This window comes from Strigops habroptila, chromosome 6 (genome assembly GCF_004027225.2).
Source record: "Strigops habroptila isolate Jane chromosome 6, bStrHab1.2.pri, whole genome shotgun sequence".
NCBI lineage: Eukaryota > Metazoa > Chordata > Aves > Psittaciformes > Psittacidae > Strigops > Strigops habroptila.
Genome location: NC_044282.2, coordinates 32,749,183 through 32,761,840, shown reverse-complemented (window position 1 = coordinate 32,761,840; position 12,658 = coordinate 32,749,183). Strand labels below are relative to the sequence as shown.

Here is a 12,658-nt window from a genome sequence, read left to right as displayed (position 1 = left end):
CTGCCTTAAGCAGGGTATAGGTCAGCTGCAGGAGAAAGGTACCATCAGACTTTACAGAACTCTAAAGGTAGACAAAACTGGGCAAGTGTTTTGAGAATACAGGCACTAAGTTTATACACCAGAGAGGCTAGACTGAGTAAACATCCTAGTGCAGCAGGATGTATTATGACTATTTCCCCTTCCCTTCAAAATACTGTCTCATGGGAAGTTTGGCTTCGTTTTTTTTCTTCTTCCCAAGAGACTGACACTACATGGTAAGTCTCCTCTCTGCAGAGAGACCAAGCCCTCAGTCAGAACAGTTTGACCTGCAACAAGAAGAATGCACTACAACTGTGTTAATGAAGCAGCTACAGGCACTTTAACACAGCATAGGCAAACCTACTCATGGACCTTGCTGGGCAGCCCTTTTATTTGCCTCTAATGAAATTAGATGGAATCTTGCAGAGAGTATTTAAAAGTTTGTCAGCCCAAAACATGAGAAAAAGCATGATAATGCAACAGTGATTCAGCAGCCCAACAAGGAAGGGACACACAGTCTAATGCTTGTTCCAAGATAAGACATGTAAGTAGACACATTGCAGTACCCACCACTTTCTATCAAAAGCAACACCTCCCAGAGGTGGCTATCTTATGCAAGTCTTCTTGTCAACGCATTACATAAGTGTTGGATTGCAGGTGCTGCTGTGGAGACCAGATTCCTAATCCCTTCTATTGATCTGAACCTTATATTCATTTATGTAAGAAACATACAGCAATATACAACAGAGTCTACAGCCTCTCTCCATCTGTGCCTCTAAGGCACTGTCTATGCTGGTTTTCATAGGCTGTCAATCTGGCATCACTTTCTGCATATTATGAGTCCTACAATGTAATAAGAAACAATTATTTTACAGCTTGTTTGTAAGGTGAAAGAGTGAAGAGTAATGCAAAAAAAAAAGGGGGGGGGGGCATTAAAATAAAATACAAAAATTAAAAGTCAATCTCTAACTGGTTTTTAATTCTACTATGTTATTTATTTCAGTGATTGAAGAACTTTAACAAACTCCGTTACATGAATTGGTCCCCACAAGCCCTTGAGATGGCAGAAGCTCCATCTTACGCAAGTACTTTCTCTGCACCAGGGTGCCAGGGATGCTTTTTTCAGCATCAGACATAAGAAGGATTAAACCCATTCCGTTACTTAGTCTCTGTTCTTTCTTTATCTTTCTCTAGTCCTAATCTAGAGCTTTATGTTGTCTTATGTCCATAGAGAATTCTCTAATTTAGGATTTGGATGTCATGTGCAGCAAGGTAAGCTCCTGTATAATATCACATGTGGACACCAATGGTATTAAAGAAATAGTTTCACACCTAGGGAAAAAAGCATAAGACCCCATAAGAAAATAAACTATAGAAATTGTGTTATGCCTATTTCTCTTACTTAGAATGACCCCTTTATTCTGCTCCCTCTTGCCTGTTCAGCTGTGGGAACGACAGGAAGAGCTCCTCACAAGGAAACAAGGAGCTATGTGGCAGAACAAAGAAGTCAAGTTAAGCAGGACAAGAAAATAATTCCAAAATCACAGATGTCATGGAAGGTTGCTTCTTTGGCCACGCAAAAAAGCAAAAAGGGGAGGCAGGGGGTAATCTGTTCTTCGGTGGTTGCTACTTCATCCTCAAGTCTTAGCTAAGCCTGAATTTCACAGTTAACCATGTTTTAAACAAGCACCTGCTCCACTGGCTTTGCAAGGATGAAGTCAGAGCCATCAAAATTATGTAAAGGACAGCCAAGGGGAAGAAAAAAAGAAACCAAACAACTAGCTATTTGGGCAGTCTAGGTACAACACAAAATTTAGGACATAAAATACTTTTTAAAATAAGTCTTTCTGTGGAACAATTTAGAGCTTTGTGCAAAGTAATGATGTAGCTTTTTGCAGGGACTTCAATAATTCTACTTTCACTCATAGACAAGATGGCAGAATAAAGTGAAAGGTGTGTGGAGATTTTATAATACCTGTTTTCTTACAATGAGAAGAAAAAAATATATGACACAATAAAGCAAATGGGTAATATTATTTAAGAGGAAATACTTTACTGGAGGGCCTTGAGCTCCCACTTCACCACTAGGTCCTTGGTCCCCTTCTTCACCCTTGGAAAACAAAAGGAATCCATCTGTAGCTATCCCATAACACACATAATTGCTCTCTCATTGTAAGAAGTACATTTACCACTCACTGTTTTCTATCACCATGTCCTGCTTGAAGGAAATCCAAATGAAGTCACACTACTTCCTCAGAATATAGACAGATACTCATTTAGGTTCACATTCTATTCAACTATTATTCAAAAAGCTAATTTCAAAGCAACCCCAGTATGAAGGAGAATAATGATTTTACTCTTAATCTGTCACTCATTTTTTGACTTGACATTAATGTCTAGGTTTTCTTGTTCTTTCAGACTAAAAGAGTAATGAAGGTGTACTCATATATGTGAATAGACTGGATATGCTAGTAGCTCTGCACCACAATACCACATTGCACTTCAGAACTTTTTAAAAATTAAAATGGTAAAATACCTTACCTGGCCAAATTGCTATCTGATTAGACGATAACCTCTTTCATAATAATGAGAGCGCACACTAATGGAATTGACAGTTTAAATTGACAGCTTAATTTGCAAAAAGCAGTAAAACAACTGCTCAACATCCAGGAAAAAAGTAGGTGAGCTGTTTACAATAATATTCTTTTCAATACGCTTAGGAATAGAGATCAGGGGAGTGGTTTAAAACTTGTACCTGATGTTTTTCCTCCAGCATGGAAGCATAGACCAAGGTAGTGCAAATCTTCTCAACTTTTCTTACAAATATTTTAATATTAAAGAAGGTTAATTCAAATGAAACACCTTAAAAGAGTTCATTTCAGCCTTCAAGCTGAATTGGACTTGGCCTCTTTACTATAGTTTTTTTTTTTTTTTGCCTGTGAACTTATACTGTGTTCTTTCCCTCTCAAATACATTTTTCCCCTCTCATTCTTCCTGTTACTACTCATGTGTGCATAAAACAATTTACAGAATTCTTCTGCATTTAAATGTTTGGTGACTCTGGAGCACTATGATACATAGTATCTCTTCATGCATTCTGGCAAAACAATGAATAGTTCTAACAAAATATAATACTGTTTCGAAGAAGAAGAGGCTAATCTACTATTAGCTTCCTAAAACCAACAGGTTTTCCTCCTTTTTTTTCTTTTTTGTTGTTGTTGTTCTTTACCTTATAACCTTGTCTTCCTGGTTCACCAGACTCCCCTTTTGAACCTTTCTGTCCCTACAATAAATGTAAAAAACAAAATAAATAAATAGGGATTATTAAAAATTAAAATACTGAGTTTTGCAGAACAAACACAGACTCCTCAGAACTAGACAAGGCCCTTAGTGACATGGTTAAGTGATGGCCTTGGCAGTGCTGGGGGAACAGTTGGACTTGATGATCTTAGAGGTCTTTTCAAACCTGGCTGATCCTGTGATTCCAAGGGAGATGAACTATCCTCCTGTTCCCTTTGCAATCCTCATTCACCAGTGCTTCCTCACCTGTTTAGTTAACACTACATAGTAACTACCATGTTCAAAAAGATATGCTCCTCGATCTAACAAGGCTGTATTTCTAGGCAGGTTAGTATTTCTTTTACATTAACACATAACAATTTCCTCAGGCCAACAGTATTCCTAGAAACCAGCAAGGAATACATAAAAGAAAATAAAATCTTAGCTAAAATGAGATTCAAAAAATGGTCATTTCAATTTAGTATGCTATAGGTCTCTGAGGAGGACAGAAAGAAAGAAAAAGACTAAAGATTTGGCAGAATGTTTAGAGTTTCTGGAGTCAGACTGTCCTGGGTTCAGCTATAGCAGTCATTTTTCTCCTGCTTAGTAGCTGGTGCAGTGCTGTGTTTTTTAACTTTCAGCCTGGGAACAACGCTGATTGATAACACCGATGTTTTTAGTTGTTGCTAAGTAATGTTTATTCCAACCAAGGACTTTCTCAGTCTCATGCTTTGCCAGGGAGGAGGGGAAGCCGGGAGGAAGCAGAGACAGGACACCTGACCCAAACTAGCCAAAGGGGTATTCCATACCACAGCACGTCATGCCCAGTATATAAACCGGGGGGAGTTACCCGAAAGGCCCAGATCACTGCTCGGGTCGGGCTGGGTATCGGTCGGCGGGTGGTGAGCAATTGTATCCTCTCCCCTTGTTATTTCACTAATCGTTATTATCATTGGTGGTAGCAGTAGTGGTTTTGTGTTATACCTTAGTTGCGGGACTGCTCTTATCTCAACCCGTGGGAGTTACATTCTTCCCATTCTCCTCCCCATCCCTCCGGGAGCGGGGGGAGGAAGAAGGGGGGGGTGGGGGGGGAGTGAGCGAGCGGCTGTGTGGTTCTGAGTTACCGGCTGGGCTCAAACCACGACAGTTCTTTTTGGCGCCCAACGTGGGGCACGAAAGGTTGAGATAACGACAGATCTGACCAGAGTGTGTTTAATCATATTTGTGATAAGCATTCATTGTTACTACTCGTCACAATGGTGATTATTTGGCTCTCAGACGTGTTGCGCTTGATCTCAGAGTTTCAGCATGTTGTACCTTACTTACAGCCACTATTTGCTGTTTTAGCGTTTATCGGCTGGGGGGCCTGGGCTAAGGTTCTTGTTTCACTGTACTTCATGGTAATGACTTGTAATACAATAGACTCATTGATCATGAAACTGGTCTGGTTTGTGCTTCCAGCGTGGCCATCACCACTATACATTGGGAGGTATATAATGAAATATTTTAGCAATTGCATATCTTTTTTTTTCTCCTCGGGGGGTAAACTTACGAAGGAAGCATTCTCTTTCACCCCCCGTTCCCCCACCAGCCTATTTGCAACAGCAATTGAGAGTTCTGAAGGTTTTAGATGGCCTTTGAGTACCCTTGAAACCTGTCTGCTGATTGTGCTGGGGATCAGCATGTTGGCAAACATACGGAGTGTGTTTTACCCACGGCCATCCCGTCGTAGGAACATCCTATTTCGTTTAATGTCAAAAATTCAGCAGTATCAGGTTCGAATCTGGTCTAGGGTTAGACGACGATATAGGAGGACCACCAGGAGATTTTCCCTGAGGCTGGACAGTTATGAGTGGCAGGGTGTGTGGGATAGTATGGGCAAGTACCTAGGCCAGTGGGCCCCTCCAGTGCTTTGGAACTTCACCACTGAACAAGTGCAACATCCGGAAAAACTAGTAAAACACTTAAACGAGGTGTGCTGTCGTCCTGGTTATACCAGAGAGGGACAAATTTTGGCAACGTGCTGGGGCTTGGCCTATGCCTACAGAGCCCTGCTCAACACTATCCAGCACCTTCAAAGGGAAAAAAATGTCTCTGGATCTGATGGCAAAGCAACAGACAACGCAGCTATGCCAACTACAAGCACAGCAGCTACTCAGACCCTGACCACAACAGTCAACACAGCTACTCCAAGTACAGCAGCTACATCAACCCCAGTGACAAGCACAACAGCTACTCAAACCCTGACCACAACAGACAACGCAACTACTCCAACTTCAAATACAGCAGTTACACCAACCCCAGTGACAAGCACAACAGCTACTCAAACCCCGACAGCAACAGACAATGTGGCTACTCCAAGCACCGCAGCCACACCAACCCCAGTGACAAGCACAGTAGCTACTCAAACCCCGACAGCAACAGACAATATAGCTACTCCAAGCACCACAGCTACACCAACCCCAGTGACATGCACAGTAGCTATTCAAACCCCGACAGCAACAGACAATATGGCTACTCCAAGCACTGCAGCTACACCAACCCCAGTGACATGCACAGTAGCTACTCAAACCCCGACAGCAACAGATAATGCAGCTGTTGGTGTTACTCAACTCCCAAGCACAACAGCTGCACCAACCCCAGCAATAGACATTGCAACCACTCCAATCCTAGTGGCAGACACTGCAGCCACTCCAACCACAGTGACAAACACTGCAGCTAAACCAAATGTCCAGTTTGTGACAATGTCTGTTGCCCCTGTAAGCAAAAGCAGACGAAAGGCACAAAGAGCAACCCGCGAAGCGAAGAAAGATGAAGACCCAGTGCCATTACTATATGCAACAGCACCTGAACAAGAGTTACTACTACGTGGGTCAGAGGAAGAGGAAGAAGAAGAAGAGGTCACTTCTCGACCCCGGACCTCAACTGAACTACGGAATATGCGAAAAGATTTCACCCGTCTTCCAGGGGAGCACATTGTCACCTGGTTGCTCCGGTGCTGGGACAATGGGGCCGACGGTCACGAACTAGAAGGTAGGGAAGCCAAGCAGCTGGGATCACTTGCTAAGGAAGGAGGAATTGACAAAGCGATTGCAAGAGAGAAGCGAGCCCTCAGTCTTTGGAGGCGGCTCCTGGCAGCTGTGAAGGAAAGGTTTCCCTACAAAGACGATATTACGAATCGCTCAGCCAACTGGACCACGATAGAGAAAGGCATCCAGTCCCTGAGGGAATCAGCCATTATAGAGATGATCTATCGTAGGCCGGATTCCAGGAACACATCCGTAGACCCAGATGAAGTCGAATGTACACAACCCATGTGGCGGAAACTTACACGGAGTGCGCCATCATCATATGCCCACACATTGGCATCAATGACCTGGAATGACGGAGTATCACCAACAGTGGATTTCCTGATTCGTCAACTCCGAGAGTTCGAAGACAATCTCACCCCTTCCATCATTTCAGCTGTGGAAAAACTGTCCCAGGAGTTCAAACAATTGAGAGACGATTTATCCGATCTATCCAGCTCTCCACGCGTACCAACCCATGTCTCAGCTATTAACAGAAGGCGCCCTACTGCTCGAGAAAGAAAATATACGAGGTACACGCCACGGGCCACCCTATGGTTTTACCTGCGGGATCATGGAGAAGACATGAGAAAGTGGGATGGAAAACCTACTTCAGCTCTGGAGCAACGGGTGCGTGAACTGAAGAGGAGAACAATGGTCAAGGATGATCCTCCCAGGAAAGCTGCTGCTCCAGTCTCTGGCGAGCAGTTTCCCAGATGGAGCGAAAGAGCTGATTTTACTCCAGCTCCTGTGATAAGGAATACTAATCCCTTTCTACAAGACAGAAGTGGAGAATTTTGTGATCACTATTAGAGGGGCCCTGCCTCCAGCCAGGTGGAGGAGAGGGATAATCGGGTTTACTGGACTGTGTGGATCAGATGGCCTGGCACATCAGTCCCACAGAAGTATAAGGCTCTAGTAGATACCGGTGCACAGTGTACTCTGATGCCATCAAGGTATCAAGGGGTGAAACCCATTTCTATTTCTGGAGTGACAGGAGGATCCCAAGCGTTAACTATGCTGGAAGCTGAAATCAGCCTGACTGGGAGGAAGTGGCAAAAGCACCCCATTGTAACTGGTCCAGGGGCTCCATGCATCCTTGGCATAGACTATCTCAGGAGAGGGTATTTCAAAGACCCAAAAGGGTATAGATGGGCTTTTGGTATCGCTGCCTTGGAGACAGAGGAAATTAAGCAGCTGTCCACCTTGCCCGCTCTCTCAGAGGATCCTTCTGTTGTGGGGTTGCTGAAGGTCGAAGAACAACAAGTGCCAATTGCGACCACAACAGTGCACCGGCGGCAATATCGCACCAACCGAGACTCCTTGATTCCCATCCATAAGCTGATCCGCAGACTGGAGAGCCAAGGAGTGATCAGCAGGACCCGCTCACCCTTTAATAGCCCCATATGGCCAGTGCAAAAGTCTAATGGAGAGTGGAGATTAACAGTAGACTATCGTGGCCTGAACGAAGTCACACCACCATTGAGTGCTGCTGTACCGGACATGTTAGAACTTCAGTATGAACTGGAGTCAAAGGCAGCCAAGTGGTATGCCACAACTGACATTGCCAATGCATTTTTCTCAATCCCTTTGGCAGCAGAATGCAGGCCACAGTTTGCTTTCACTTGGAGGGGCGTCCAGTACACTTGGAACCGACTGCCCTAGGGGTGGAAACACAGCCCTACCATCTGCCATGGATTGATCCAGACTGCACTGGAAGAGGGGCAAGCTCCAGAACACCTGCAATACATTGATGACATCATCGTGTGGGGTGATACAGTGGAAGAAGTTTTTGAGAAAGGGAGGAAAATAATCCAAATCCTGCTGAAGGCCGGTTTTGCCATAAAACGGAATAAGGTCAAGGGACCTGCACAGGAGATTCAATTTTTGGGAATAAAATGGCAAGATGGACGCCGCCAGATCCCCACAGACGTGATCAACAAGATAACAGCAATGTCTCCACCAACTAACAAGAAAGAAACACAAGCTTTCTTAGGTGTCGTGGGGTTCTGGAGAATGCACATCCCAAATTACAGTCTGATTGTAAGCCCTCTCTACCACGTGACCCGGAAGAAGAATGATTTCAAATGGGGCCCTGAGCAACAACAAGCCTTTGAACAAATTAAACGAGAAATAGTTCATGCAGTAGCCCTTGGACCAGTCCGGGCCGGGCCAGATGTGAAAAATGTGCTCTATACCGCAGCTGGGGAGAATGGTCCTACCTGGAGCCTCTGGCAGAAAGCTCCAGGGGAGACTCGAGGTCGACCCCTTGGCTTTTGGAGTCGGGGATATAAAGGATCCGAGGCCAGCTACACTCCCACTGAAAAAGAGATACTGGCAGCCTATGAAGGGGTTCGAGCTGCCTCAGAAGTGATTGGAACTGAAGCGCAGCTCCTCCTGGCACCCCGGTTGCCTGTGCTGGGCTGGATGTTCAAAGGCAGGGTCTCCTCTACACATCATGCAACTGATGCTACATGGAGTAAGTGGGCCGCACTAATTACACAACGAGCTCGAATAGGAAATCCCAGTCGTCCAGGAATTCTAGAAGTCATCATGGACTGGCCAGAGGGCAAAGATTTTGGGATGTCACCAGAAGAGGAGGTGACGCGTGCTGAAGAGGCCCCACCATATAATGAACTGTCAGAGAGTGAAAAGCAATACGCCTTGTTTACTGATGGGTCCTGCCGTATTGTGGGAAAGCATCGGAGATGGAAGGCAGCTGTGTGGAGTCCCTTGCGACAAGTTGCAGAAACTGCTGAGGGAGAGGGTGAATCGAGTCAATTTGCAGAGGTGAAAGCCATCCAGCTGGCCTTGGACATTGCTGAACGAGAAAAATGGCCAGTACTTTATCTCTATACTGACTCATGGATGGTGGCAAATGCCCTGTGGGGGTGGTTGCAGCAATGGAAGCAGAGCAACTGGCAACGCAGAAGTAAACCCATCTGGGCTGCTGCATTGTGGCAAGATATCGCTGCTCGGGTGCAGAACCTGGTGGTGAAGGTACGCCACGTAGATGCTCATGTACCCAAGAGTCGGGCCACTGAGGAACACCAGAATAACCAGCAAGTGGATAAAGCTGCTAAGATTAAAGTGGCTCAGATGGACTTGGATTGGCAACATAAGGGTGAATTATTTTTAGCCCGGTGGGCCCATGACACCTCAGGCCATCAAGGCAGAGATGCAACATATAGATGGGCTCGTGATCGAGGGGTGGACTTAACGATGGACACTATTGCCCAGGTTATTCACGAATGTGAAACATGTGCTGCAATTAAGCAAGCCAAGCGGTTAAAGCCTCTCTGGTATGGAGGACGATGGCTGAAGTACAAATATGGGGAGGCCTGGCAGATTGACTATATCACACTCCCACCAACCCGCCAGGGCAAGCGCTATGTGCTTACCATGGTGGAAGCAACCACCGGCTGGCTGGAAACATACGCTGTGTCCCATGCCACTGCCCGGAACACTATCCTGGGCCTTGAGAAACAAGTCTTGTGGCGACACGGCACCCCAGAGAGAATTGAGTCAGACAATGGGACTCATTTCCGGAACAACCTCATAGACACTTGGGCCAAAGAGCATGGCATTGAGTGGGTATACCACATCCCCTACCATGCACCAGCCTCTGGGAAAATCGAACGGTACAATGGGCTGTTAAAAACTACACTGAGAGCAATGGGTGGTGGGACTTTCAAACACTGGGATACACATTTACCAAAAGCCACCTGGTTGGTCAACAGTAGGGGATCTGCCAACAGGGCTGGCCCAGCCCAATCAGAACTTTTACGTACTGTAGAGGGGGATAAAGTTCCTGTGGTGCACATAAAGAATTTGTTGGGGAAGACAGTCTGGGTTATTCCTGCTTCAGGTAAAGGCAAACCCACTCGTGGGGTTGCTTTTGCTCAGGGACCTGGATATACTTGGTGGGTAATGCGGGAAGATGGGGAAGTCCGATGTGTACCTCAAGGGGATTTGATTTTGGGGGAAAACAGCCAATGAACTCAATTGTACGCTGTTGCCTGCTCTATAACACTTTTATAGCCCACCAGCTAGATATCTTCAGGTCACCAGCCATTGACCTTGACTTCCCTCCGATCATCACCTCAACAAAGAATGAATTTTGAGGAAACCAGACGAGCTCAGCAGTGACCAGATGAGTTTGGCGGTATCATCAGCAGGCAACAACCCAACACTATGTACCGTCCCTCCTGCCCTGAAAGACTATTACAAGAGATGGAGCCTGACATCATGGACTGGATGAGTTCAGCAATTTTACAGGGATTGGTCCATGGACTAGGGAACGATATCTTTCTCTGTGTGTGGGTGTGGGTGTATATATATGTGTATATATGGGACAGGGGTGATGGTGTGCTGAGAGATGTGGGATCTGAGCATGACGTGAATGGTATGGAATAAGGGGTGGATACTGTCCTGGGTTCAGCTATAGCAGTCATTTTTCTCCTGCTTAGTAGCTGGTGCAGTGCTGTGTTTTTTAACTTTCAGCCTGGGAACAACGCTGATAACACCGATGTTTTTAGTTGTTGCTAAGTAATGTTTATTCCAACCAAGGACTTTCTCAGTCTCATGCTTTGCCAGGGAGGAGGGGAAGCCGGGAGGAAGCAGAGACAGGACACCTGACCCAAACTAGCCAAAGGGGTATTCCATACCACAGCACGTCATGCCCAGTATATAAACCGGGGGGAGTTACCCGAAAGGCCCAGATCACTGCTCGGGTCGGGCTGGGTATCGGTCGGCGGGTGGTGAGCAATTGTATCCTCTCCCCTTGTTATTTCACTAATCGTTATTATCATTGGTGGTAGCAGTAGTGGTTCTGTGTTATACCTTAGTTGCGGGACTGCTCTTATCTCAACCCGTGGGAGTTACATTCTTCCCATTCTCCTCCCCATCCCTCCGGGAGCGGGGGGAGGAAGAGGGGGGGGGGGGGGGGGAGTGAGCGAGCGGCTGTGTGGTTCTGAGTTACCGGCTGGGCTCAAACCACGACACAGACTCAAATGGTCCAGAAAGTGAACGATGCAATCCTTCCCATACTCTAATCCCTTCAGAGCCACACATAAATTTAACTCTGAAAATTACAGCAACAGCAAGAGATTTCAACAAGAGAGCTTACTTTGGCAGTCAAGAGTTGAAATAACCCTGAGCATCCACACTGATGCAATGTTTTTTTGAAATTAACAATGAACTGCCCTTTTGTGAAGGCAGCAATTACCCTCCTTAGTGCTTTGAGCAGTAACTCTGTCAGGAACACCTGAACAAGCAGTTTCTCTTACCTTCATTCCCATTAAGCCAGCATGTCCTGGGCGGCCAGGTGGACAAGCATTGGGACACTGGAAAAGCATCCACATAGTTACTACCACAGAGGTTGAATAAGGTTGTCTAGGATTATTTAAAACAACTATCTTACCAACAGGTCACCATCTTGCAGGCCAATTGTGCCCTAAATTAAATTAAAATAATCAAAGTCAGTAAAAAAGAAATAGCTAGACCTGACTCATTAGATAACATAGGCGTTAGACAAAACAGAAAATACTACTACCTAAAGCTGGAATCAGAATCATAATCAATCACAGGTTCTTCAACATGAAAAGCACCTAAACTGTAGGATTTTATTGTAGGATTGCAGGTACTTGCAAAATCCTGCCTTCTAACTTAGATCAACTTTTCTGAAAAACAAAGTATTTATGTTTTTTTAAGCTACCTAAAACATATTTTCTATTAAGTACAAAGCAAATATATCCAAACCCCACGAATTTCAACAGAACCCAAGACAATTTCTTTAATAACTTTAACTTTTCCAACTTACTACCATTCAGCAAAAGATTCAGATCTTTACAGAGAAAATAAACTTCCCACAACACAAATACTGGTGGATGAGTGAGATGCCTGGCAGTTAACGGAATTGCAATAAACTAGAGATCAGTGTGCAATGAGAGGGACTCCATGGGGGGAAGGCCATTTCTCATATTAAATCAAATACTTGATGGAAGCTAACAGGAGGCTTATGAGGCACAAGAGGGAGAAATATGATTTCACAATAGCAGCTGGATTCTCTAAAACCCTGTGGTAAGAAGCACACTGCTGCAGAGAGAAGCCCAGGGGAGTTTAAGGAATGAGCTGGCCTCGGTTTATACAGAAGGATTTAAAAAAAGCCAAGAGGCTCAAAGAAGATAACCATTCCCCCAGAGAGGCAAAGCACTGGTGTAAGGCTTTCTTCTGTCCCTTACAAGTAGCAGGCCTGGTTGCAAGAAAGACATTAGAACTTCACCCACCTGGCA

At 45.1% G+C, this 12,658-nt stretch overlaps 1 protein-coding gene across 2 annotated transcripts in view; it reads right to left on the bottom strand.

Annotated features, from left to right (window-relative positions):
• The window catches only part of COL9A1 (collagen type IX alpha 1 chain), a 73,399-nt gene that overhangs the window by 29,165 nt on the left and 31,576 nt on the right, over positions 1 to 12,658 (bottom strand). For both annotated transcript variants that reach the window (XM_030490409.1, XM_030490410.1), the window contains 4 exons: positions 11,788 to 11,820; positions 11,654 to 11,710; positions 3,248 to 3,301; positions 2,075 to 2,128 (listed from right to left, as the gene is read on the bottom strand). In XM_030490409.1, the coding sequence (XP_030346269.1) occupies positions 2,075 to 2,128; positions 3,248 to 3,301; positions 11,654 to 11,710; positions 11,788 to 11,820 (198 nt within the window). The remainder of the gene's footprint in view (positions 1 to 2,074; positions 2,129 to 3,247; positions 3,302 to 11,653; positions 11,711 to 11,787; positions 11,821 to 12,658) is intronic.